Below are 26255 nucleotides of genomic sequence, written 5' to 3' on the forward strand. Positions count from 1 at the left end.
TTACAACGCCTCAATTTACATTTTAGGAACCAGTTATGGTATTTCAAACCCTTATCACCTTAAAATTGTATAAAAGTAAATACTAAATATCATTCCTATTTTGGATTTGAATCCTTCTATATCGGATTCGGATATCCGTATAAATGTAAATAGTAACACAGGCACCGACTCCTCTTTCTGGCCAGTATTTATTATGGGAATCAGAAACTAACTCGGGGTGACAAAGTTTCAAGTTGAATCAGGTGAGTCGGAAAGACTCGCAAGTCCGACCAGACTCTTACCTCAAATCCAAATTGATTCAACCGAGTCACAGATTGACTCAATGAATGGAAATACCCTGTTAAAGTAGTTTCATAGTTGCATCCACAGAAAGACCAAAAATAGTACAAAGAAACCCGAGCGCCATGACTTAAAGCTTTTACATAACGGAACCTTTCCTCGTGAACTGAACAACAACAAAAAAAGCTGGAGACTGTAAATAACACGTACAAGTTCAAATACAGGTTCAGATTCTCGGGTTTTTCAGTTTTTCATGTACAGTGTTTACTGTTCCTTTATCGGTCGAACCATGGCAACGTTTCAGGAAAGAGTCCAGAGTTCCCTGCTTTGCTGGACTGCTTGGCATTTGAGAGGCAGAGACCTCCAACGTGTTTTCACAGCCATCAAGCATCTAGTGACCCACAAGTATTCACAGTTCATCAGAAGTGGGCAGAGTAATGGAGAAATGATGTATTCAGATGAAATAAAGAGGGCAACTGACCTGACCCAAGTTTTCAGTCTTGTTCTGAACGACATCCCTAAACAGCACATAGCACAATAAATAATCTAAAACTGATGAAAAGAGAGAAATACAGTTTTTCTTTTTTTTCCCCAAAGGGCTAACTTAACATTCACCATACCAGAGCATGTCATCCACCGTATCATTTGCAAGCAAGTAGTATATATTAACAGAAAAAACCTGCAAAGTATCAGCCTCTATTTAATGCATTTTAAAGTAGGAATACCATAAAGCCAAGTGTAAACATGCAAGACATTCATATTCTCGAATAAATGAGAATTATATAGTTTAGCTCAAAATTTTAGAAAGAAAGCTATAAATTATTGAATGACCAATGTTCTTGGCCTCTTTGATAGAAATATTTTGAGCTCTCTAATGTCCTCAAACATTCCATGAATGCAGAAACATAAATTTGCAAGAAGAGAAATGCAGTAATCCTTCAGAACAAAAGATCACTTTGCATTTTTAAGTGCCAAACGGGATAAAAACCAAATTAAAAGGTGATCTTTTTCTGCACTTGATGGTAAGTCTTATGTGTTTTTAACTGTCTGAGGTATATGATGGAAAATAAGGTAGCTGCTCTACTGTCCCAGATATAAAATGGGAGAACTAGTGCAGTAGTTTATCACCGTACAATATGGTCCAAAGTCAAATGTATTGGCATATAGGCAATACTAGACAGTAAGCAATATGAACTCGATGTCAGGATCCTGGTATGGTACAGTGTTCAGCTGAAGAAATATTATGCTGCAAACCCCACAAACACAAACGTCTTTTCTCATACCTGGCCTATCCGATGAGCCCTGTCTTCTGCTTGAGTGATATCACCTGGGTTCCATGATAACTCTGCAAAGATGACTGTACTTGCAGCGGTCAAGGTTAACCCAACACCCGCTGCTTTGATAGAAAGCTGCACAATATGCAAGCTCATTAAGAAAGCAGACCCAATAGGTAAAGATCTCTTGGCTTCTTAGAGAAAACAACTTTTCGAAAAAATCATTCGCAAGCAAATGATTAACAGAACTTAACACAGATATGGTGTTATAAAGAATACCACAGCAGCCTTGATCTCATCTTTCTCTTGAAATTCAGTTATCAAGGTCAGTCTTGATGATTGTGGTGTAGAACCATCTATTCGTATACATCCAACTTTCTTTTTCTGAAAGGCAATAAAAAATAATGACATGCTGATCTCAAAGCAAGCACAGATCAATAACGTTAGATCTTACCTGAAGAAATTGGTGTATTGAATTGAGCATTGGCTGATGATGAGCAAATATCAGGAACTTGCAACCTGCCTGCCAGCAGGAATGTCAGCCAGAAAAGTATTTGCCTAAATCAGGTCACAAAGTGCAGCATCAAGTTTACTTTGACACAAAATTTAACTAACCAAGGAACAAAGTAGATGAATAACAGACAAACTATTTCTAAAGCCTAAAGACTAGGCTTTTCACTGTTTAAAATGTTAGATATATTCCACAGTCAAATCAAATACGGGCAAATCTACATATGTTTTTTGAGTCAATTGCAGGCAAATACATTATAATGAAAAACAGTACTCCCTTTCATCTAGTGGACAAGTAGGACTTGTCTATGCTCTTAGCTGTGCATATATGCAGAACCATCCCGCAGAACCTTGAGTGCAATGCTCATTACAGATATGATCATAGAACTAGAAAAAACTCTAGGGGAAGCAATAAACATTTTAAACAATGACCTTACGGTTTCTGTAATTTCTAATACCCCAAGTTGAAGGAGAGAAGAAACAGCATACTTTATATACTTTGCTACGGACAAGGTTACAAGAAATACAATCGATTCAAAGCACCTACAATTAAATGATTTATGTCATATACAGCATGGATAGGTTCTTCAGAGAATTTTCAACAGATACATGAGCAACAGTAATCAACACGAAAAGAGTTTCTGAATTTCCCTCAGTTACCTCAATGACCATGGCCAAGTAATCTAGAACTGCTGGAATCTTTGCTTCAGCTGAATCATGATAGATCTGGAGGTTAACAAAGTTAAAAAGATGATACAAAGCCTTAACATCAAAATAACAAATGGAAATGTGTAACTGTTGCAACATGCACAAGCGTGATGGAGAAGTTGTGTAATGAAATTCAACTTTAAGCAAATCAGAGGTACGCCAACCTTATTGATAAGATTCTTTTGCATAAATTTGAGTCCGTCAATCTCTTCTTGGGACTGACAGGTTTTAATTTTTTTTTTCACCACTTCCAACTGCACATTGCAACAACAGAATCAGATACAAGATAACATTAAAAATCACAAATTCACAACAATCATATGGCCAGCAGCCATTTTGTCATAAATGTCAACACCTATTTACACTAAACACAGATAAGAGAGAGAGAGAGAGAGAGAGAGAGAGAGAGATTGCATAAAGCATTCATAAGATTTACTATGAAACAACAGTACCGGTTATTTTCAACGACAGATAAACAAGAGTACCTCACGGAATAGAGCACGGAGTTGGACCATATCCTTCTCATCCAAACTCAAGAAGACCTATGAAGTTAAACAACCCAAATAAATATCTGTCAATTCACATTCCAACTTAATTTAATAGAAAAGCAAGCTCTTGACATACTGGCACTAGTGACATATCTGCAGGTTGCCTGAAAGTACAAGAAATTCGAAGCAACAGAAGATAATACTGACAGTATATCTATTTTAGTAGAATTTTATTTTTTGCACTAGATAATCTTTATACTCTCAGGCAAGGACATAATATGACAATGAAGCTCTTAGACTTTGATGCTAGGCACCCCAAAACCTGCTCAGGCAGGACATATGAGAGAAGCATCTCCATCACCAAAGAAGCAAAAGTTTTATATCTGAATTTTTATTTTTATTTTTGAAAATTTTCATATCCGAACATTACTAGTGAATTTTGCAGGCCTTATTATTTCCAATCAGAATATCTGTTAATCAAACATTGCCTGTTGTCTACGCTTTTCAGGAAGTTCTTTGAGAACATCTTTCTTAAGCCTGCGAATCATCACAGTTGCCTTCATCAAATTGTGCAGTTCTTCATGATTGCTTGCTCCTTGATAGAGTCCAAATACACCCTGCAAAATTAGAAAACAACTGAAATTAGTTAGGTAATTAAAACATGGAAAGATGATAACAAAGAAACTCTTCAAGAGGAGAAGAACTTGATTCAACTTACACCCTTGCAGTATCGCCGTCCATAATCATGAATGTTTCGGTACACATCAGGAAACAATGCTTCCAGCTGGAAAGAAACATATCAAAAGAATGTTTAGCAAAAAGCATCAAGAGATGCTCAAAAAAATATTAGAATTAGTGACCAGAAAATTCCTAACTGTATTGGCCTACCTGTTTGAAAAGCTCGATTGGTCGAGACAACGCAGGTGTTCCAGTCAGCAGAAGCACATATTGAGCTTTCTACGATTTACACCATCATGAATGTTCAATATTCCATATAATGATGAAAATATAAAATAAATAGGCGTTGTTTTGGCCGCAAAGTAAGAGACAATTTAACAAAAAAAAGACCTAATAATCACTATGAATGTGCTGCCACCTGCCATTGTTAGCTAACAAACCTTTAGAACTGGAAGCGAAGCATTTGTCCTTTTTGCTTGGGCATTCTTCAAAAAGTGTGACTCATCTGCTATTACAATCTGAAGATTATTGTTTATGTTAGCTGAATTTGTGGATAAAGGAGGTTATAGAGTTTGTAGCTCATAACTACTCATGTTTACAAAATATATGCTTAAAGAAACCAGCATTCTTGAGACTATATTTCCACATAACAGATCTGAAGTACTAACCTACAACTTCCCCACACTCTCTTTTACCTGAGTCCAAATGACGGAAAATAACTAAATCTTGATAATTTGAACAAGAAATACTATAATGCCAGACAAAGATATGGGTGCATAGAATATGTCATACTTCATGAGATAGCTAGCACATTTCTGAACCAAAATAGAAAAAAACTACAAAAATTCTAAGAGAAAGAAATGGTTAGAAAGAACATTCAAAAAAGAGAAAAGAAGGCATCACAAAGATGACCACAATAAAGGGCTCCAGCTTGAAATTGTCAACACTTTAAACACCTTAATTCTACTCCAATATGAATAAAAGAGCAGTTAAATTCTGTCATTCACAACTTACAGTATATATAAAAAATGTTTGCACTAAAAAAAATAAAAAATGGAATACAAACGAGATAACATCAGATAAATTTATACACAATTGACAAATTCCTGGCATGGCATTTACCTTAAAATCTGAAGCCAGAAGTGTATTTTGTAACTTAGGTACAACATCATAAGAGATTATGTTGAATAAACCATCAAGATGAATGTCATGCTTCGTGTTTGAATGTACTATTGTGAAACCTTCTCTGTTTGATCCACCCCATTGAGATAAAACCACCTGTCACCAGAACACCTCAATCAGATCTTTTCTCAACAATAAGGGGACGTCATAGTTCTCTTAATGATTCAGCACAGAGCATTCTTTTCTTGGCCTCAGTGACTAGAAAGCTTTCTCTCATTTTCGGAGGAACCGGCCCAGCTTGAATATGAAAAACCAGAGCATCAACTAAATAGTGATGACACTTTACCAAATGAAACTCTTGATGTGCAAAAAACAACATAAGGTGTACTATTAAAACAGAATTTGCAAGAAGCTCCCGGAAGAAACATACCAATATATCTATGGGTGATATTTGCAGCCACTCCATAATCGTCTACAGAAAAATGCTAAAAGTGAATGCCCCATATATGATGTTCAACTCTATTAAAAATTGTCTCCAGTTTCAAGCAGAAAACAAAAGGAAATATTAAACAAGAATCACTTGCAGCAGCTTACAGAGGCCCAATGTAAACGCAAGGAAGATGGAGAGAGAATAAGAACAGGCCATGAATCTCGAACACATGATGCAAAAGCAATTGCCTGCAATTATCAAAAACACTCATTTTCTTATTATACTTCTCCTAAAACAGATGCTTCCTACCAAGTTACCTAGTTGAGCCTACTGAGAATATCATAAGATTACAGTAATGATACCGAACTCAAGATATGGAAAAAGACTGACCATTGAATTATGTTATTCATACTCCAGAAACAAAAAAACTCAACCACTAAAAATCTTATATCTGTAAGAATCCTTAATCATTTTGTGAAACTTGTCCACGTACTGAGCAGATAAAAGATGTAACCAGAGATGCAACCAAATTAGCAAAGAGGAGATTATAAAAATAAGGAGTTGAAACCTTTAAATCCCATCGCTAGAAGAAGGAATCTAAGTACCTCAAATGAAAAAGAATTGAACTCAACTATCACATTGCGAAATTGCTACTCACAGAAAAGCTCTTGGAGATCCAGGAAGTGATATGTCACAAGTTTTAACCATATTCCCTTTTATAGGCTTTAAAAAGTGTTTTAAGTCTGGTCATGTATCTCATTCTTCATAAAAAAAAGGTCTCATCGTATATCAGAAAAATGAAAACTAAGGGTAATTTAGTAAGTGGAGAAAATATAACAGTTCCAGGAAAGGGATTTATTTTTCACATAAAGATATTTAATATATTGATAAACCTAGACCAAACTGGCTAATTGAACCAGACTCAGCTAAACTGGTCCTTTTCGGGTCTTAAATCCCAAAAACCAGGGATACTCAAGAGCAGGATGACTCAGCCAATTGTTGCATTTCAAAACCAACTGAAAAAGCAAAAACCGAGAAGCTCAGACAAGCTTCTCCAGTCGGAGAGGGTAGAGCAGGGGTTCATTCCCCTGTGTGTAGAAAGCCACAGGGGAGGGACAGAGGGAGGAGGCTCCACCGTGTCCTCCAGAAGGGGCTTCCCCATTCCCTGAACTTTAGTTTTTAATCTTTTAATTTTACTCATACTTGAGAGATCATACGGCATCAACTGCCTGATTGTGTGAGAGTAAACTGTCACCAGCCTCCTTTTAGAGTCTATAAATGGTCCAATTCTGACAACATTGGTTGTGAGAGCATTTTATAAAGAACTTAAAATGACATTTTGAAAGTTTTCACGCCTCTGATGTAAACTTGGTACTCTTTGTGATTTGGACCAACAATTAGCTGCCAATGTTTTTTCCCTCAAGAAATCTACAGGTAGAGCTTACAGTCTACACAAAAGGACATAAGTTGAACTCAGTTTTAGCATTTCTAAAAGTTGGAGCAAAGCAACAAACAGTGAAATGTTAATAATGATTAATTAATTTATTTACTAAATATGTACACTATAAAGTTCCAATTTACACATTGACAAGATATGAGATATGAGAATGAAATTGAAGTAATTCTATGACCATGTGTATAGAACATATAACAAGTGCAGAAGAGGAAAACATATAGGTGCCACATATATGCCTGTAAAGTTTTCCCGAGACCCATCTCATCAGCTAAGAGTGCCCGTCCTCCATGCTGTAATACAAACCTGAAATAGAAATGGAAAATATTGTCACATTCAGCAAAATCAAAACAATTTAGATGTTTTAGCAATACAATGAAGTACCATAACCAGTACAAGCAACTTGATCAACGATCATTCAAGACCATATTATATCCAAATTGTTCCGAACATAAATAAATTGTGTACCTAACTCCATCCCGCTGAAAAGGCAGGAGTGCTGATTCTATATGACTTGGGATTCTGGAATATAAATCTGGCAAAATATTTGGTGTAAGCAATTGACAATCAATTCCAAAAGAATTTATAGTGAACAAACATTTTCACAAGATGCACTATTTGGTAGTCAGATACACAAGCTCAAATTAGTATTCATTCAGCTAAACTAATTAACAGCAGCAACACCAAAACATAAGCAATAAGCAACACAAGGAAAAATTGTTCATTTTAGTAGAAATATCTTCACATAGGTTAATGTCAGAAAATTTTGAGGTTATTAGTCAAGAAAAGGCCTCCTAACTTTGGCTGGACTTAAACCCAACCTTAATATGGTATCAGAGTAGGGTATTTATTCTAGTGGGCCTAATCTGTGCCCATTTAGTTCAGACACTATTTATGTTGTCCATGTATCAGGCCTGTCGTCCATTTAGTGAAGCCTGGATGTAAGAAAGTGTTAGTGACCTCACTTATTTCCTGGACTAAGTGCAGAGGCTCACAACCAAACCTTACTGAGAGGAACTCCAATCCCATTGAGTAGTTGTACGGTATACTATGTTGCTGTTTCTTTGTCATTATAGCTTCTTCGGCTATGTTATTCACTCTCTTGAAAGGCAGTTAATATCATCACACCAACTTCATAGCTAACTCTCCCATATAATACCAGCAAACGACTACCAATAGACTGCAAGGACAACAGTTCAACCCTAACCTTGAAGATCTGGGACAGCTGAGGATGCAATGAGAGCAGATTTTACTAAAGGATCAAGCTTTTGAACCTGCCAAACATAAATACTAGCAGAAGCTAATAAGGTAATAATTAGAATGAATTTAGTAGCCACATACAAAACTCAATAGAATATGCCATAAAAACAAGTTTCAGAATCAAGAAAATATGAAATAATTCAAAAGTTATATATATATATATATATATGTATGTATAGAGAGAAAGAGAGAGAGAGATAGTGGTCCACTCTAATTAGAATTACGAATATGATATAGATAAAGCCAAATAGGATTTATGGGAGAAAATGGTTTTGAGATAAGCAAAAATCAGTATACTCAATCTGACAACATCTAAAATCTACTTATAGAACTGTATATATTGTCCAATACAGATCTGGGTATGATCCTTCTTTAAATCATGTATTTCACATCCCATATGAAAATCGAACATATCAATGTAGGTAAGATCAAAATGCAGATAAGATGTGCCTAATCTGATTGGTTTTAAGCCCTATGCTCTCAGATGGCATTTATAGGTAAAGAAAATGAAACACAACATCTCTCAGTGATACCACACTCACAAATGGAAAGGTCAAAATTGTGACTGAAGTGTTACCTCAACTTTTGCTCCATTAACTTTGTCGAAGACTTTTTCAGCAAAAATCAAAGAGGATAAGGGAAACATCCATAATCTGCGTATGCAACCTTAAAAACATCAGTTAAGGATCAAAACCAGTAGCATCCTGAGAACTTCAATCAGTCCATCAACCTTCGCGGTTTCAAATGAAGCAGAGCAAACCTTTCCTTAGAATGCCAACTAGCTTTGGGAATTGTGTGGCAAGCCTCTACAAGCAGCTGGTGAGGTAAAAGAATAATCATGGGAATCAGCAAAAGTAACAAAATAAACATAGAGGAATTCGCTCATCTTAAGATAACGTACCGGATGAAAATGGAATTTTGCTGCAACATTTCCACTGGCATGAAGAAAAAGCTTGACAGATAGCTTTGCCAAGTCATTCCCACCACTATTTTCTTAACATTAAACAGATAAGTTGTGGGTAAGAAGAAGGAAGTGTCAAAACACATAAAGGGAAGACGAGCATGCATTTGAACAGAAATAAAGCCGGAGTAGATTCCAAGTATGTGTAGATTAGTAAAGCAATATACCAACTTCTCTTAGTGTCCGTGACATAGGCAAGGCTGAACTGGACAAAACTTGTTCCTGTTCAGGATGGACGGAATCAGGAGATCCACAGAGAAGATACTTGAGGAACGCAAAAGGCAATACGATAAGGAGCACTAGCCTATGAACGATAATAATATGAGCGTCGCATAGGGAAGAAATGAAACGGAATCTTTAGACATGTGAAAAGCGTGATGTCACACAAAATTTCTTCATACTTCTTCGTAACTTCCGAGATTGCTCTCTTACGTTGTCAGAATTTAGAATTTAGAATTTAATTGACAATAAGTCATAAGTGTATGAGTCAATCGGGAAACGCCAGTCTTTGACAACTATTTTCGGCTACCACAAACACAACCCATTTTCAGCGTAACAATTAGTATTGCCGAAATAGAGAAAACATAACAGATCGTCTCGTATAGCAACTTCTAGCACAACTTCCACTGGACGCTACAAGAACAAACCAATTCAAAAGTGACCTGAACTTTTACCGAAAGGAGCGACATAAAAGGCAAAATCCAAACACAAGGACCAAACACACGATGATAACTTCACTACCATTTACAAACACTGGGAAACGAAAAGAAACTCAAGTAAATGAAAAAATAAAATAAAAAATGAGGCTCGGAAGCGAAAAATATAATAACTAGAGCAGACCTTGCTAGAGCGTAATTCTAACTTCCTTTTCGACGGAGATTGCTCAAATCCCTGGGAAGTGAGATTCTCTAACGAACTATTGTGGGGAGAGCTGGCAGACGCGCTGGCAGAAGAAGATTTCCGCTCCTCGATTTTCCGACGAGCATCTCTCTCGAGTGAATCAAGTTCTTCAGCGCTGAAGTTCCAGTCGTCGTCGAAATCCATTTCCCGCTCTCCCGCTCTTCTTCACCGCCCGACCGCGTCTAAGGTTCGCGGGGAATGAGAAGTGAGAAAGGTTCTCGGCTCCTCGCTGGGCGCATTTTTCAGTCGTGATTGTGTCGCTTCGAATTTGAACTTAAAGTACTGTAATCATGGGCGTGGGCCAAAAAAAAAAAAACCATGGGCTGGGCTCAGGTCCAATAGTGTGAAGTATTTGATATTGCTGCTTATTATGTTTGAATTAAAGTGAAAAACAATAATTTATAACACATCGTCACATATATATTTATCTCATGGAATGATGTATTTTATGTTAGATCATTTTTAATATTCTTTATAATAGGTAAAAGAGGATGGGAGTCTATGTTGGATTCTATTGTCAAAGTTAGGTAGTTCTGGTCCACCTGGGTTAGATTCCGTCCACCCCTGGTCCACATGGGTTAGGTACTTGGCTTTCTGCACTTAACAGACCGGTCTTTTGGGTTGTATTAGCTAGGCGTTTTACATAGTATCAGAGTTGAACATCACGTTCCGCATTCGAATACCCGTGGAAGAGGTAGGGAACGGAAACAATGGGTGTCAGAGCTAGGTGGTTTCGGTCCACTTGGGTTAAGTTCCGTCCGCTCCTGGTCCACATGCTTTAGGTACTTGGCTTTCCGCACTTAACAGACCAATCTCTTAGGTTGTATTGGCTAGGCGTTTGACATCTATTCCAACAAACCTTGGCAGCATTAGAGTGTAAACCATATACAAATGAAGCAGAATAATTTTTTCTATATACAATATATGGAATAATCTATTTCATATACTATTTATTTACATATATTAATATTTTTATACAAATGAAGCAGAATAATATTAATCATCTTTAGAAAACCCTATGCACTATGATAATCAAATATATAAAAAATAATAATTAAAATAATATATAAAAATCCTTAAAATAACCTTTGTTATTTGCAATATTGGAAAGAAAAATAACATTTTTTACAATAACATAATTATTTTATTATGTTTAAAACAAGGTAATTATCATTAGTCTAATATTGAACATTACTGGAATAAGAACAAATATTAAATGAACAGATAGTTCAAATTTAATGCTTAAAATAAACCTACTTTAGATAGACTTAACTCCATACTCCTTTTTTCGTTCGTTTTGCAATGTGTTTATATTTAGAGGGACAATGAGACTGAACTTAGCCTAGACAACCTTGGCTTCACCGACCTTTTCTTCTTTTTAAAAATAGGCTAAGAGGCATGAACAGGGCCAAGTCAGATATGGTAAAAACATGATGTGGTATTTTCTGATTACTCCATTTGTCTCATTTCCACTTTGAACTAGCTTTCTTCCTCTCTTGTTGTCATCCCATGGATTGTCAGTAGGTACCACTTGAGTTATTATAATAGATCCATTGGTTTAGTTGCTAACCTCACACTACCTTCCAGTTTGCTGATGGTACTTGAAAGGTAGAAAGTTTTTTCTATTTGTATGTGTGTGTAAGTGTGTTTTATAGTAGAAGATCTGAAAAAGATTTTTGATGTACACTGGATTGGCTTTGGAGTGAGGTGATAAGAACAATACAATCAAGTCATGTTGTAAATTAAGAGGAGACTAGCTGTGCTCCTATGAAATGAATGGCATTTGGATTAGAATTTCTCTACAGAATCCACAAGGTACATTAAATTAACACAGGCTTATTCTCAGAGGCTGAGAAAAAGCTAGGACCAAAAAAAAAACAAAAAAAAAACACCCATAACAATCAAGTATTACAATCTCGGAGATTGGTTGCCAGCATTTTTCAAAACAGAACACAATGCCTGCCTTGAGATGTATGTCTCAAGCTCTTGTGAAACCTCTGTGAGCTTTAGATCAAAGTTGCTCCGGTACTTCTGCTTCGGAGAGAGTGTAACTGTAGTGGGGGACCCTGAAATTCGCTTTCTTGGACTTGAAAAGCGCCTTGAGCTTGCTTTAAGCCAACCCTTTGCAACAAGTGGGTTTACCTCAATATGAGAATTTCCGTTTTCAGGGTTCATCAGAGGTCCACATTTTGTTTCTGATGGCAATGGCTTCAATGGTCCTGATGGTACAGTTTCTCCTGTCAGCTTTTGTTTTGCAATTCTCTCTCTAGCTCTGGCTGCTGCTTGCAGAGCTTTCTCTTTACTCATCTTTATCAGATTCCAGGGATCGATGCTAACATGAAAGTCAGGTTTCTTGTTTGCGATGGATGAGTCAGATTGCCCATCAACTCGAATAGATAATCTTGTCATGCTCTGGAACATGTATAAAAAGTTGAAATGAGAAAAAGAAAAACATAAATTTTCTTCTTTTAAGAGAGTAGAAATGTGAACCATGTTCTACTACCTGATCTCTTTTTTGTCCTCGACATATGAATTGAGAAACAAGAGTAGATTTCTCAGGTGACTCAAATTCTGTGCTCTCGTCTGAAGAAGTGATTGAGTCATCAAATAATTCCATGGATTGGCTCTCTTCTTTCATTGCTAAAATGTAATCATATGTTTGCATCCCCTAACAGCAGTGGGAAGTAAGAAGTGAATATAAAAAATAAATGTGGAAGATAAAACAGAAAACCAATCACAGAAGGAGAAGCTTGATGTAAGAGAGTTTCATAGTTGAATTCATGCAAATTTAAGACACTAAAAAAAATAGACATTACCAACTTAATCAAGAAAGCAGACCTTTTTAATGAGAATAACATGAAAGAAAAAAAGTTGCCCCAATGCTATTGTAGTATATGCTGTCATTAAAGTCAAAAGCACCTGCAAAGTATGACAATTTGATTTTCAACAATCAAAAAGCAAAAAAAAAAAATGTAATAAAACCAACAATATCAACATCAATAAGGATAGAATAAATAACAAACAAGAAAGGAGCATTTTCCTCATATAACTGATTCACATAATAGTGCCCAAACTTCGCTACATTCATCAAAAACCACGGGATCAAACTTGTTGGAAGTCCTATCCTACCATATGTAACCCCATCATGAATAACTACAGCAAAAAAAATTCCAATTAAGTAAGAGATTGTTACGGCTATCACTGCAATAACTCCTCGAGGGAATTCAATGTAAAGTTTCTGCCTGAATTCATCTGATATCCCTTTCTTATCTGCAAAGCAACGGATGAAGATAGCAATTGCAGTTCCTCCTTCAGTAACAAGCTGCTTGGGGGCCATAGTGTCAGTATAACATTAACTAATATCCATAAACAATTTTTAGACCCAAAAAGCAAGCAATTCATGAGAGAGAGGCTAACCATTAGCAAGATGAACACCATTAAAAGAATGAAGGTGGTGTAATTCTTTTTCCCAATACAGTTGTTTAACCACTGTCATAAAATAAATACATCACTTGTAATAATACTATAGTCCTGCAATAAAACATGAAAAAGGAAAACACAGAAAACTCACATAAGGAATGTTAAATGTCTCACCCTACAATGGTGATCAAATCCTTCAACACATCGATTACAACTCCTGCAATGCTTGCTGTTAATCTTAACCTACAAAACATAAGACACAAATAGGAGGCAATGATCTTTGTCTGACAATAACACTCCTACAGATATTGCCATATCCTTTATGAGCCTTTTTTTTCTTTTAATATCTTTCGCATGTAAGATACTGCATTCTCTCTCTCTCTCTCTCACACACACACACACTCCTCTATCTCTCTCAATGACCTTTTTCTGACAGAAACACTTCTGAAGAAATTGTCATATCATATATAAGCCTTTTTTTCTTTTAATACATTTAGCATGTAAGATACTGCATTCTTTCTTTCCCTCTCCTTTCTCTCTTTCCCTCTCTCCCTCCTTCCCTCCCTTTTTTTATATAACCTTGAAAGTGAATGCCAACGCCTTCTTAATTAATATTTCTCTTTATTTTGTTGAACTTCAGTTATCATTGTTTGATCAGTCCCACAACTTTGAGGCATTTACTTTATTCTGTCGGTAATAGTTCTTTCATACTACATCTGGGAAGGAAAACATGGCTGACCTCAAGATCACAGAGTGAGCAAAACATTATATTTTCATCTTTGGCATCAGGTGCAACAGAATCATCCTTAGTGACAAGAGGAAATGGTAAAAGCGGCTCAATCTGAACATTGTTTTTCCAAGGCTCCAAGTACCTCCTCCTTATGAAGCACTTGAGAATCTTCTTCTCCATTCTCTTAACGAATCTAATCACAATCTGACTTAGAATAAATCCATAATTCAGCTTTGAGAAACCACCAGCTTTCTTCCGTCTTTTTTTCTTCAAGTAAATTTTGTCAGATGGGTCAATAGCAGTGCATCTCACAAACAGAACCATCACAGAAAATGCCTGAAAATAAAAAATTAACATATCAGAAAGCTTGAGAAAGCTAAGCCAAAACATAGACTTATCGGGTGATGGGTATCATACTGTAAATGAGAACAATGACAGTATTGTGTTCTCGGCTACTCTGTTTCCAAGGAAAGGCCCCAAGAACGCAAAGAAGGTCACGACCAGAAAACTGTACACAGCCATACCCACTATCTGCAAGGTAACAATCAAATATCACCACCTTCGTATATTTTAGTCAATAGCATGAATGCCCACAAATGCTTTTTGATGAATCGATCGTTTTAATTACCAAAAACTTATCAACCACATAAAAATGGAAAGCAAAGCAATATCTTTGACCAAAAAACATTCATCACTTCAGAAAAGTTCTCGACTATGAAAGCTGTAAAATTCAGCGCCATAAACAATCAAATTCAGCAATCGTGTTTCAAAAATTTACACCAGCGTGTACAGTGCATAGGATTAACACCTTTGGTGCTAGTAGATTAGAGTGAAATGTTTTAACTAACAAGAACTGAAACTGCAAAATGTCGAAGGCAGAGTTCAGAAGCCAGTTAAACGATATCAATGGATCTTTCAGAGAACGACGAAACATGGGTTCTGTTCAAATCTCGGATTAAAGAGAAAACAACCCGTCTCCAGAATAGCTCGAAGACCAGTTTCAATCCAATATAGTTGCTGTTCAGATTTCGGATTAAAAAGAAGATAACCCTTCTCCAGAATAGCTCGAAAACTAGTTTCAATCCAATATAGTTGGAGAAATTTAACAAGCTAAGCTCTAAGATATATTGAAGACTCAAAAAATGGAAACTTCACAAAATCCTCTCACTTGGAGCCTGACCTGAAGTGGATGAAGCGGCAGCTGCCAGCCATGGCGTCTCATAGTATTCCGTTTCAGGGAAAGACAAAAAGTTCCCAGAATGTAGACCTCTCTCAGGAGAACAGCAGCTGGTAGTCTCGGTCGTTCTTTATGGAGGACGCCACAGTGTCACGCTATTGACAGTGCGCAACGGCCAGTTAACCCATTTCGAAATTTGAACGAGATCCGTTCCAGATGGACGTATAATTTACAAAAGTCACCCCTACTGGGTTTAGAATTAAGAGTGAGCTTGAGCTTCTTCAGTTTGGGCTCATTAAAACGGGCCCCCGTTAGCAGTAAGTCTCGTTCCACTTAAGGGTGGTACCAAGCCAAATCAGCTCGTAAACCGTTTGAAGTCGGCTCAATTCAGTTTTTACTCGAGCTCAAACTTGAAATAAACTCATTAAGTACAATAAACTAAACTCAAGATTTTCCAAGCTCGGCTTGTTAGCTCATGAACCGACTCGTTATCATATATTTTTTAATGAAAGTATCATTTACTCTAATTACTCTCGTCAATTCTCTCTCTATTTGGTTGATAGTTACTCTTATTTACCTCAAATCTCATAGACAATCGATCGTTCAACCCTTTTGGGTCTCTCAACGTTTAATGTTGTTGTTTGTTAATGGAACAAATACTATTGATGAAATTTTTTTTTTTTTTTTGTAGGTCTATTAAGCTGATTATTATATATTAGTGCGCTCCGTTACAAAATCTTGGACTCCTTTGTGATACCTTGCAGTTCAATGGTACCAAGGTCATAATAATATTCTCCTTATTTTTGTAATTTTTTTTGAAGTTTTAAATGTAGGTTTAAACTCGAGCTTGATTCCATTTTTAAGCTCAAAGATGAGTTTGAGCTCAAGTTTGAAGTATTCATATCAAACCAAACTCAAACATATACAGGTTCGAGATGGGCTCAGCTTGATGCCACCCCTAATTACGCATCTTCTTATCCTTACCTTATATTGCCCCACCATGGTTCTATCTCCACCTTACATCGATAACAAATTAAAGAGTGGGTGTCATGAGGAGTCTCTTTCTTAGTCTTTCTCTCACCCTCGAACATGGAGATAGGGAGAGGCAAAACCCCTAAAAGATAGAAACGGCAATGAATCAAGTCCTGGGAAGCTCAACCCTGCCTTGTTACCCATGCCCCATCTTGTCCTTGCTTTTATACTCATCCTTGAGAGGATCATGAGTAGAGGGAAGGGGGACCCTAGATAGGTATAGCAATAGGACAACCCAACCATGTTACACTGATGCCCCAGCCTCACCCTCTGTTGCCCCATCAAAGCCTCATATATGCCTGACATCGATAACAAAAGAGGATGTTGTCACAAGGGAATAGAGGGAGGGGGAGCCTTCCCCTCCCTTTCTCATCTCCTCTCTCCCTTTTTTGGTCTCTTTGCAACTACAAAAGAGATAAGGAGGGAGGAGGTCCCCCTTCATTTGTTTCCTTGCAACATAGAGACAAGTAGAGAGGGAGGAGGGAAGCCCCCTAATAGATTGGGATGACACTAGGTCTATTTAGCCAAATCAGGTCAACCACCCAAACATCTGAGTCAACTTGCCCGAGTTACGAGTCCACTCGACCATATGCGGAAGCATGCACTAATGGATTTCATATGAGATATGCTCCGTCTTCTTACCATTTTTTGTTAGGAAAACAAGAACAAACTGGACATCATTCAGCTCAGAACTCAGATTATCCATGAACCAACTAAAAGTGCAGTTACATCTGGGCTCACTCATGGATACCTTAGTTATTTACACAGCTTTATCAAAAAGTTTTTCATGAACGGTCACCAGATTGTAAAAGGGAAACTTCCACTACATCATATAGATACATATAAAACCATGAAATAAGATAGCCTGTAATATTGGAGGGATTTCTACACGGCCTCTGCAAATCCAACTTGGAGTTTACCAAAGTCAAAAACTGTGTGATATGCCCCCATGAAGATATCTCCCAAGATCCTGCATTTAGATTGTCGTTTGTCATAGATGGCCTGTTAGCATAATTTTTTCTTCGCCTTTCAAATGTAATTGCATATTGCAGGGAGATGTAATTAAGTGGTAGAGGTAGGGAGTTATGAATTAAACATACCAGAGAGGACCCCGAGGAGGCGGAAGGTCGAAAGCTATGAATCCGCTCACGCAGATTGCTGTCTCTCCTTCTCCAGTTTTAAAGATGTACTAGTAACAAAGACATAGCATAAGTACAGCTGATCAATATCCAGGAAGAAGATAGATCCTGATATCAGAGCTGAAAGCTACATTGTATTTAGACAGGGTCTAGTTGATTGAATGAGTGATTATAAAAGCTTATGGCAGATGAAACCATGACAATATCAATTCAGGATTCAGTAAATGGAAACTAGTATAGCGATTTATAGGTCTACATATTCAGTAATTACAGATAGTAGAAGAAATGCCTCGGTACTTGTTCTGGTGTAAGTTTAAATGCTTTCCCTCCAATAGTGAAAGAAACACTAGGCATGCTTGCAATCTTGTTGCAGTCAACAACTGATTCTCCCATGGGGCTAGGTAGGCGTTCACATAGCTTCATTGAAAAATGAAATTATGTCAATAATCAAGATATTTTAAGTGCCACCATAAAATTTCAGCCATGTACTGGTAGTACACCATACCCCATTTACATATTCAAGAATTCGGTCCTTGGTCGTATTTTGTCTAAGTTGATTCTTGATCCAAACCACAGCCATCTCACAGGCAGTACAAAGAGGACTTTCACCAAGAGTTGAATTTTTCCCAGATTGATGATCAACCACAGATTCTATGCCAGTGCTGCAACAACCATGTTTCCCATAGTTAACTAAGATTCAGAAAACAAAAGAGGCCAGTGCTGCAGAAGGTCTTGCATCAGAACAAATTTGAAAATAACAAGGATGCAGCTGGAAACACTGATAATCATCTGAAAGAGAGTTCAATAACTAACCTGACATATTGTGCCCCATCAAATACACAGAGGCCAATCTGAGAGCACACCTTGTCAGGCCGTGTCTGCAGTGAGTTGAAAGAAATATGAACTGTTATTACAGTTGTCAACAATGACATAATCACTCATGGCCTTAAAAGTGAAGCATGTAAGAAGATGTGAAAGAGATCCACAAATTCAGGGTCCTAGCATAGTGTTAGGTATCTGTTGGATAACCCCCAGGTTTCAAAAATTTGCCCTCAAAATTCAGAAAACCTTCCAAATTAGTGAGAAAAGTCAATAATGGAACTACAGCAGAACTATTCACGTGATAGCTCCATATTTCTTTGCTTAAGTAATGTGCAGATTTTAAGCTGAAAGGATGCTTCTGCGAAGTTCCATTGATGCAAACCATAGCATGAAGTACTTTATGAGCTACAACAGATAAATCAGATGTTTAATAAGATCATACAACAAACCTCCATTTCTAACTGCTCTAGTATCATTTCACCATACTCTGCAACAATTTCCTTGCACTCCATGCTTATAACACCTTTTGCACCTATCTCATAGTTGACTTGAGTGACAATAGCCTGCAATTCAATCGAGAGTGGTAATTATGTCAGCAAAAAACATCACAGAACATAGCAAGGTAAGAAGTGAACAAGCTAGACGAAATCACATGAGAATCTCCAAAACTTTAGGGACTAAATGAATTCATTGATTTAGTAGGAAGATGTGTTTGACCTCAAGATAGTTAGACATAGTCAAAACAAGTCAATATGCATGGTGACTTTTTGGCATGGTTACTTAAACTAGTCCAGTATGCATGCAGAGTGCTTGCAGCATAACATGATGCTTACAAGCTTTAAATGATATCATCCTTAACTGGAACCAGGAGGTTCACATGCCACAAATGCTCCAAGCAGCATACTTTATCCAGAGGAATGACTTTGTACTCATCTATATTCTATTCATTTGGACTATGTTTCTCAAAAGCTGTTTCATGAGTAATCGTAAGGCGTCATTATTGATTGCTATAAAATATATCAAACTCCAAAAGAAAAGAAGTACCTCTGTCTTGTGAGTCAATGAAATTGTAGGAAAAAAAATCCAACCATTGATACTCATGGGGTGCAAAAGATTGAGATGAGTTCTGCTATAATAGGAGACCTAGAGTGAACTAAGAATTTTTCATCTGTTTTCAACCACTGAAATAAAACATCAGTATTTCTGTCAAGATTAACCATAAGCACGTTCAACTGTACATTGCTTACATAATTTATGTACCATTTCTCCTCCCAAAAATGAAAACATGAATACATTGACACTCTTGAATAACCTTATAATTTAACAGGCACTAAAATAACATCTTATAATCCAGTATACAATGAAATAACATCTTACTAATTGTCTACTATTAATCTTTGAGAATGTGAAAGAAAAAAAAACTTAGAAGGACCCACTAATTATCAGGTTAGGAAACTTACAGTAGGACCGGCAAGCAGGGAAGTGCCTGAGTCTGCAATAGCAGCACAACCACCATCACAGAAACCTGCAAAACCCCAAAACATCTCGTAATCCATTTAAACAAAATGCTCATCAGCATATGTAGAATAATCATCGGAAGCAACCTTAGAGATGATATCTTACCAGTTGTTTGGTTGCCAATGAGAAAGTCTCCCATCTCAAACTGAAAAGAGTAAAAATTTAAAACAAAAAGATAACTAATAAAAAAGTTCACAGTAACAAATCATGAACCATCAACTTGTGCTACCTGCCAATATCCCTTCTGTGTAACTGGAACATATGTGTGTTCCCCCTTAAAGTGCTCTGAATTAACACCTCCAAAGACGATCTCACCACCAACAGGATCACTTAAATTTCGATTTAGCCAGAAGGAGAAAACAGGTTCACGTAATAAGTCTTGCTCAAGCATGCTATACCTGTAATGGGCATAAACCAGTGAGATCAATGCCACAAAACTTGTGAGATTGCTTAATTGATCTATGTTCTTAGCTCACTGAAATAGTCATTTAGTGACTTTAAAACAGCAAAAAAGTACTAAAATAGACAGATGCATACCACACTGGTGCAACATCCCCAACAGAAATTTCTTGAAATCCAAGTCCAAGTATGCCATCGAATTTTGCTAACAAGAATGTGAGACTTGCTTCTCGAGTAGCCTCGATAAAAACCTGATTCAAGAACCATCACTGGAACTCAAAAGCCTGAAACTCTTATGTTTAAAGTGGAACTAGAATTATCAAAATTAGAAATGACAATGTTAATAGGTCAAGAACCCACCTGATCCTTAACAACAAGGTCTCCAACAAGTACATTATCTTGGCTAAAGAAACCATAAACAGATCCGGAGCCATAAGTGATAGAGCATGTGTCACCTGAGAAGGAAAAGAACAAATATCATCTGGCCATAGTTCCTATCCACGTACCTATGTGTCTAAGGTCACATATTAGCAAAAATATACCAAACAAGAAGGATATTAGGAAGAGTTACCGATGGCAGTGTAAGTATTCGATTTGCTTGATTTGTACCGAGAATGGAAATAGCAAGGAATCTGCACAGAAATGAGCGTTTCCGGTCATGACCTTGATTTTTTATAACAGAACTAAAGGAATACATGATATCTCAGATGTGATTGAAACTCACGGAGAAATAGCATTTGGATGACGGGATCCACAAATTAGAACTGCCAGTATCAAATATGACAGTAAAATTCTGTGGTGGAGTACCAACACCAATCACTCCATAATACTGAGCTCCCAAATAGTCTTTCAGAGCCACAACATCTGGGTCAACGATATTACTGTTTAAGCCATAAGAGCGAGTATTATGTTCCTGCCTTGCTGCGGCTCTCCAAGCTCTGAAGCCCTCAACATCCAAATATTTTTTCTCCAAAGGGATTCTGATTAGCCGATCAGAGGAAGCACAGAGAGCCGTGAAGCCTAACAAAACCCACAAGCAGATGTATACACAAAGATGTTTCTCCCTCCCCATCCTTAACAATACCTGTGGAGAAAACAGAAACAGAAGCGTATAGCCAAGGAGAAGAAAACTAAGCAGAGAGTTCAAAAGAAAAGTAACAGAAAAGAGACACCGAGAAATTGAGAAAGGTCAGAATAGGGTCTCTGGAATCGCTATCTTCCTTAAAAGTTTTCTTTTTCGAATCAAAACTAGCTAAAAAAACCTTGAAACCCACTTCCTAAAAGCACTAAACTAGCAGAAATAAGCAGCCATGGAGCTGAAAAAAGAGTTGGCAGTTAATCAAGTCAACACAGATGATGACGGAGGTCAGCAAGTCTAAAATTTTGTAAGATTGCGCAGGAAACATAAAAAATTTACCTGGGTAATGGAGTTTGGCGAGTGAGAACTTCAGAAGGGAAGAAAGGTGAGCAGCAGTCCCCCAGAAGGCCGGAATCGATCGAGTTGTAGTAGTAAGTAGTGGAGCCTTGGATCATCTTGTCAGTTTCTGTTTAAATTTGTTGACGTACTAAAATGACTAAAATACCCTTTTACTGCTGACTCTGATCTGTTTGGTTGTACGAGTTATTATTTACTTGGGACGCAGTAATCTTGTAAATTCACGAGAAAGTATCTTGGTTGATTTTCTGGTCCATTTAGGGACTTGCGGGGCCCATTGGATGCTCCAATAATATGTTCCTCAATCTTTTTGCTTTTCTTTGGAGAATCGAAGGAGAGTGGAAGCACGGCCACTGCAAGAGCCACCGCCCTTTAAATTCTACTAGATAAAGTTATAGGGTTTAGGGTTTAAAGCTTAGATCAATCTTCCCACTTTACTTCTCCGTTCTTTCCCGGTTGGTTCCACTCCAAAGAGTCGCCTGAGGTTTTGCGTTTTTGTTTTTTGTTTTTTCTGTCAGAAGCTTGAATTTCATAAACGTTTGAGCAATACAGAAGCTCCAGCAGTTGAAATAACAACAACGGAATAGAAAGATTGGACTTGGGTGCCTGAATTGCAGTACTATTTGGAGTAAAAACCTGTAAAAATCATCCTAGGCGATAACTGAAACTTCCATTCTTCTGTAAATATGTTGTTATTATATTGTTTCATTCAAAGGATGAAGTTGAAGTCAGATAAGATTTTGTAGCATTTCAATGTTCGTTTGAAATCTTCAAAAGTTTAAAATTTACCAGAAAAACTCTTTGGCTCTCCGAGCTAAAGTTCAGATTAAACATCAACTGTAAGTCAGTTCAAAGGCCATTTCTTTTTCCTCAGAACTTCCCTTTTGCTTCTGGACATAAAAACTGAGGCAGCAGAAACAATGCCAAGCACCCACCCAATCAGCACGGAAGAACAAATGAAGATTTTTTGCACAGAAATTTAATGATGTTGCACATAAGACTACAGTAGCTTATACATTCTTTGAAAATCCCAAAAAACATTTTTACTAATACACGGAGCGCCATTACCTCCAAACTATTGCAGGAAGTAACCAGAGAGGAAAAGAACAAAGAGCAAGAAGAGACTCCCATAGATAAGCACCGCCTTCTGCCCGGACGTTAGCGTGTTCCCTCCGAGCCCAAACTGTTGGTTCTGCGCAAACCCCGCAATCTCCACACTCTTGCTAACAAAAAACGACTTGGCAGCCCCACAGGTAGGGCACCTCCAATCCTCCGGCAGTTTCTCGAAATCGAGGCCGGGGGCAATCGGGTACGACGGGTCACCCACCGCCACATCGTAGAGGAACCCACAAGACCTACACTCGTAGATTCCGGTGTTCAAGACGGCGAACTTCTCCTCGAGTCTCCGTTTATCCAATTTGGGTTCCTCTCCGTCGGTTTGTGGAGGTTCTGGATTATCAAGGACGGGTTTGTCTTCCTTGGAGACGTCCATTGATTTCAGAGACAGGTGATGGTTTAGGAGGGTTTTCAGAGAGGAAAGCGCGGGTTTTTCTACGTGGAGGAAGGAGAATTGGGTAAGGGGGCGGGGTTTTGTGCTGTGGAGGTGGAATGAGAAGGCGGGTCTTGCAATTGCGGAAGCCATGGCTGCAACTTCGCGCAAATGTAAGGAGGACCGAGGGAAGATAAATTAATATTTATGCTGGAAACGGAGAAGAGAGTATCGAGGGCAGGCATCTGCTTCTTAGAACGGCGAATTGTGGGGTCGGATAAGGTGTGAATCTGACACAGTCGTTTATACTAAATATTTTATTATATATTTTAAATCTAATAAATAATTAAAATAGCTTGTACTTGATTAGTCATAAATTAATATAATCCTCCGGAGTCGGAACTCGGTAGACGGGTCCATATTATCGGATCCTGGACGTACCGAACCCGCCACCGTTCGCACAGGTCCGCGCCTCTCCGATAAGTAGTAGCGAGGCCCAGTATCTGGTTTCCTTTCTCATTTGCAATTTGCAAACCCCCAAAATTCAGAACAGGCGAGGAAAGAATCCGTCAAAATGCCTGTAGAGAAGGAAGATCCGAGCAGCGTCTACCCCGAGGAAGAAGACGAAGACGAGGACGATGAGAGCCTCGACGAGGACGACGATCAGAGAATCCTGCAGGCCCGGCGGAACGAGGAGGAAGACGAGGAGCTGGAAGAGGAGGATCTCAATTCGGGCTCCGCTTCCAGCTCCGAAGACGAGGAAGAAACCCCTCCTAACCCTACGGTTCTTCCCCAATCCGTCACCGTCGCCGTTCCACCTCCTGTCAACGGCTCCACTGTGGTCGCTTCCGAGCCGCCGCAGCCGGTGGTGGTGGTCCCCACCGAGACGCCCTTCCCGAAGCGGCAGCGTACCGACGAGAAGAAACCCTCCGCCGCGTTGGACGATTCTCGAAGGCTCTTTCAGCGGCTTTGGAACGATGAAGACGAGATCGGGCTTCTTCAGGGGTTCTTGGAGTATACAATCCAGCGGAGCCAGTCGAATTCGTCTTCCCATCACCATGATACGACTCCGTTTTATGATCAGATCAAGACGAGGCTTCAGCTGGATTTCAACAAGAACCAGCTAGTTGAGAAGCTCCGGAGGCTGAAGAAGAAGTACCGGAATGTGTTGAACAGAATCGGTTCGGGAAAGGAGTTTACTTTTAAAAGTCCTCACGATCAGGCCACGTTTGAGATCTCTCGCAGGATCTGGTCGACTGCTTCCGCGGAAACGTTTGAGGATGAGGATGGGAATACGCAAAATGGGTCTGTAAATAATCCGGACAAGAAAGTTTCGAGATCTGGCAGACGCTCAAGAAAGAGATCGGCTCCCACTGTGGAGGATGCTCCTACCACGAATGATCCTCCGCCTCCTCCTCCAGCTGTAACTTCTTCTTCAGTTCCAAACGTAATTGAAGATACTGTGAGAAGTTGTCTCTCTCCACTGTTCAAGGAGCTGCTTCAATGCGCCCTTAATGGGCCCTGCAATTCCGGGATTATGGGAGGACTGACGCTGAATCCACTGCCGCTGAACTTCGGTGGAAATGCAATAAATTTGGGAAATCTAGAGGGTGTGGACGAGAGGTGGAGGAAGCAGCAGATATTGGAGTTGGAGGTGTACTCAAAGCGGTTAGAGTTAGTACAGGAGCAGATCCAATCGGCTTTGGAGGATCTTAAGTCGATTGGTGGATAGTAAGTGTTTCACAATGCCTTTCTTTTTGTCAGTAAAAAGGAAAAAGGAACATCTTTTCTATTTGTCGAACTATAGAAACAAACTGTTTGAATAACCCTTTGGTAGTTCCAGTTCAGTCGGAGATCAGCTAGTTTTACTTTTATTCATTTTGGTTGGAATTGATCGTGTTCATCATGTGTAAATACTTGCCTAAATGACATTGTCTCTGCTTCTTAGAGCTGACCTCTGGGAGATCGCCTTCAACTCATCAGCCATTCTCTTGTGAATATTATTTGTTATCGGTTGCTACTTTGTAACTTGTTCTCTTTAGAGATATATCATACACATTATGATTGTAGTACTCAGCATATTTTGCTTTGTCAAATTTACTAGTGTCCTTATGTTTCTTTCCCAATTATAAGACAGGATCAGTGTATATGACTTGTTGCAAATGCAAGCTTTAATTGTTCGTCTTGCCTTCTTTAAGCACAGACTAAAATATTTGTTGATCTTTTTCTTTAGGGACATACTTCTTTCTATGTAAAGATTTGTAATTTATGGAACGTGCACCTCTGATGCATGTGTGTGTTCTTGTCATTTTGGTGTTCTGATGAAACATACGGTATAGGATTTTCGGCAAAGTCTTTCTTTTCATCACAGAAAAATTGCAGTTAGTTTTCTCTGGTATCTCTGGTCTTCTCTGAAGCTGATTTTACAGAAGACTTCGTCCTCTGTTTTTACGGATCTGGAAGACAGCTCATGGGGGAAGAAGTCCTCCTCTGGAGGATCACACGCCAACTTAATGGTGGGCAGTGAAGTAAGTTAAGTTGGCTTCCTGTCTATCAACTTCATTGTAAACTTTTCTGGAGAGCCTTCTCCTCTTGCTACTGTAAAATTACAGTCAAATGTTTTGACCATGAAATGTTCAACTTTTGAGAATTACCTGAATCCTCTGTGGTTCTCTTGTTAATTGGTTGTAATCTGTGGTTTTTAGTTTCTATATTCTATCTTTTATAAAATGTATCATGTCAAGTGATGTTTGCATTTCAATTTTTTTATGCTAACGATAGGGCATTTTGAAAAATAACAGATGCATGCTGTTGCACGGTGTCCATAGATTTTGTCCATGTATATAAAAAAACTCAGTTAAGGTATAATAATCTCCAAACTGAAGTATGAAAACTTCGAACTCAAGGTTACTATGTCTGTGTCTTTATTGGAAGTTAATTCATTTATGTATGACTCCTGTGTATCTATGGAACTGTAGTTATTATATTTCAAGGAGAAGATGTAGTTGATAGTTTATTCTCATGTGTAGCG

General features: G+C 38.1%; 5 protein-coding genes across 8 annotated transcripts; 1 reads left to right on the forward strand and 4 right to left on the reverse strand.

Moving 5' to 3' along the window:
• Window positions 1–200: 200 nt before the first annotated feature.
• Window positions 201–10244, reverse strand: LOC137959965 (uncharacterized). Its single transcript, XM_068807401.1, has 24 exons — window positions 10004–10244; window positions 9331–9385; window positions 9104–9195; window positions 8963–9018; window positions 8780–8855; window positions 8150–8216; window positions 7411–7477; window positions 7182–7248; window positions 5654–5737; window positions 5490–5531; window positions 5060–5215; window positions 4378–4455; window positions 4148–4216; window positions 3978–4043; window positions 3748–3876; window positions 3257–3313; window positions 2936–3025; window positions 2724–2789; window positions 2008–2076; window positions 1833–1937; window positions 1563–1688; window positions 900–958; window positions 761–797; window positions 201–670 (listed from the first exon to the last, which is right to left on the reverse strand). Exons 1-24 carry the CDS (start codon window positions 10205–10207, stop codon window positions 506–508), a joined length of 2082 nt encoding a protein of 693 aa, XP_068663502.1. The 5' UTR covers window positions 10208–10244; the 3' UTR covers window positions 201–505.
• A 1539-nt stretch (window positions 10245–11783) lies between these two features.
• On the reverse strand, window positions 11784–15523 carry LOC137959708 (protein S-acyltransferase 18). The gene is made up of 9 exons (XM_068807042.1): window positions 15394–15523; window positions 14631–14744; window positions 14223–14549; window positions 13658–13726; window positions 13481–13552; window positions 13257–13385; window positions 12902–12982; window positions 12567–12731; window positions 11784–12475 (listed from the first exon to the last, which is right to left on the reverse strand). The coding sequence occupies exons 1-9, from the start codon at window positions 15433–15435 to the stop codon at window positions 11972–11974; spliced, it is 1503 nt and encodes a 500-aa protein (XP_068663143.1). The 5' UTR covers window positions 15436–15523; the 3' UTR covers window positions 11784–11971.
• A 1555-nt stretch (window positions 15524–17078) lies between these two features.
• On the reverse strand, window positions 17079–21805 carry LOC137958390 (aspartic proteinase-like). 3 transcript variants are annotated; one of them, XM_068805377.1, is made up of 14 exons: window positions 21718–21805; window positions 21025–21384; window positions 20872–20932; window positions 20661–20755; window positions 20439–20551; window positions 20131–20299; window positions 20007–20046; window positions 19844–19908; window positions 18833–18946; window positions 18375–18439; window positions 18067–18223; window positions 17859–17978; window positions 17523–17611; window positions 17079–17392 (listed from the first exon to the last, which is right to left on the reverse strand). In XM_068805377.1, the coding sequence occupies exons 2-14, from the start codon at window positions 21370–21372 to the stop codon at window positions 17308–17310; spliced, it is 1521 nt and encodes a 506-aa protein (XP_068661478.1). In that variant the 5' UTR covers window positions 21373–21384; window positions 21718–21805; the 3' UTR covers window positions 17079–17307. The 3 variants fall into 3 exon arrangements, with proteins under 3 accessions (XP_068661478.1, XP_068661480.1, XP_068661479.1); XM_068805379.1 differs by having other exon boundaries at window positions 17303–17392; window positions 17851–17978; XM_068805378.1 differs by having other exon boundaries at window positions 17303–17392; window positions 17833–17978.
• A 1005-nt stretch (window positions 21806–22810) lies between these two features.
• On the reverse strand, window positions 22811–23227 carry LOC137959687 (uncharacterized). The gene has a single exon (XM_068807018.1). It carries the CDS (start codon window positions 23225–23227, stop codon window positions 22811–22813), a length of 417 nt encoding a protein of 138 aa, XP_068663119.1.
• A 528-nt stretch (window positions 23228–23755) lies between these two features.
• Window positions 23756–25960, forward strand: LOC137960295 (probable transcription factor At3g04930). 2 transcript variants are annotated; one of them, XM_068807871.1, is made up of 2 exons: window positions 23756–24955; window positions 25458–25960. In XM_068807871.1, coding segments are annotated over exons 1-2 (1158 nt in total). In that variant the 5' UTR covers window positions 23756–23798; the 3' UTR covers window positions 25459–25960. The 2 variants fall into 2 exon arrangements, with proteins under 2 accessions (XP_068663972.1, XP_068663973.1); XM_068807872.1 differs by having other exon boundaries at window positions 25654–25960.
• Window positions 25961–26255: the final 295 nt, after the last annotated feature.

Source organism: Aristolochia californica, unplaced genomic scaffold (assembly GCF_029961685.1).
Source record: "Aristolochia californica isolate CCGP_79_NKW_82.1479 unplaced genomic scaffold, dmAriCali1.0.hap1 SCAF_3, whole genome shotgun sequence".
NCBI classification, from domain to species: Eukaryota; Viridiplantae; Streptophyta; class Magnoliopsida; order Piperales; family Aristolochiaceae; genus Aristolochia; species Aristolochia californica.

Bases quoted from the DNA above. Each gene is read 5' to 3' on its own strand.
- LOC137959687 (XM_068807018.1), bottom strand. From the start codon at position 23,227: ATGGACGTCTCCAAGGAAGACAAACCCGTCCTTGATAATCCAGAACCT.
- LOC137960295 (XM_068807871.1), top strand. From the start codon at position 23,799: ATGCCTGTAGAGAAGGAAGATCCGAGCAGCGTCTACCCCGAGGAAGAA.
- LOC137959708 (XM_068807042.1), bottom strand. From the start codon at position 15,435: ATGAGACGCCATGGCTGGCAGCTGCCGCTTCATCCACTTCAG. The intron at 12,732-12,901 runs GTCTGCTTTCTT...CACTGCTGTTAG, and splicing joins ATGTTATTCTCATTAAAAAG to GGGATGCAAACATATGATTA. The intron at 12,476-12,566 runs GTAGTAGAACAT...TACATGTTCCAG, and splicing joins GAGGACAAAAAAGAGATCAG to AGCATGACAAGATTATCTAT.
- LOC137959965 (XM_068807401.1), bottom strand. From the start codon at position 10,207: ATGGATTTCGACGACGACTGGAACTTCAGCGCTGAAGAACTTGATTCA. The intron at 7,249-7,410 runs GTACACAATTTA...TTTCTATTTCAG, and splicing joins TTTCAGCGGGATGGAGTTAG to GTTTGTATTACAGCATGGAG. The intron at 4,217-4,377 runs GTTTGTTAGCTA...TGTAAATCGTAG, and splicing joins CTTCGCTTCCAGTTCTAAAG to AAAGCTCAATATGTGCTTCT.
- LOC137958390 (XM_068805377.1), bottom strand. From the start codon at position 21,372: ATGGGGAGGGAGAAACATCTTTGTGTATACATCTGCTTGTGGGTTTTG. The intron at 20,933-21,024 runs GTGAGTTTCAAT...ATTTCTGTGCAG, and splicing joins CATCCAAATGCTATTTCTCC to ATTCCTTGCTATTTCCATTC. The intron at 20,756-20,871 runs GTAACTCTTCCT...TTTCCTTCTCAG, and splicing joins GAATACTTACACTGCCATCG to GTGACACATGCTCTATCACT.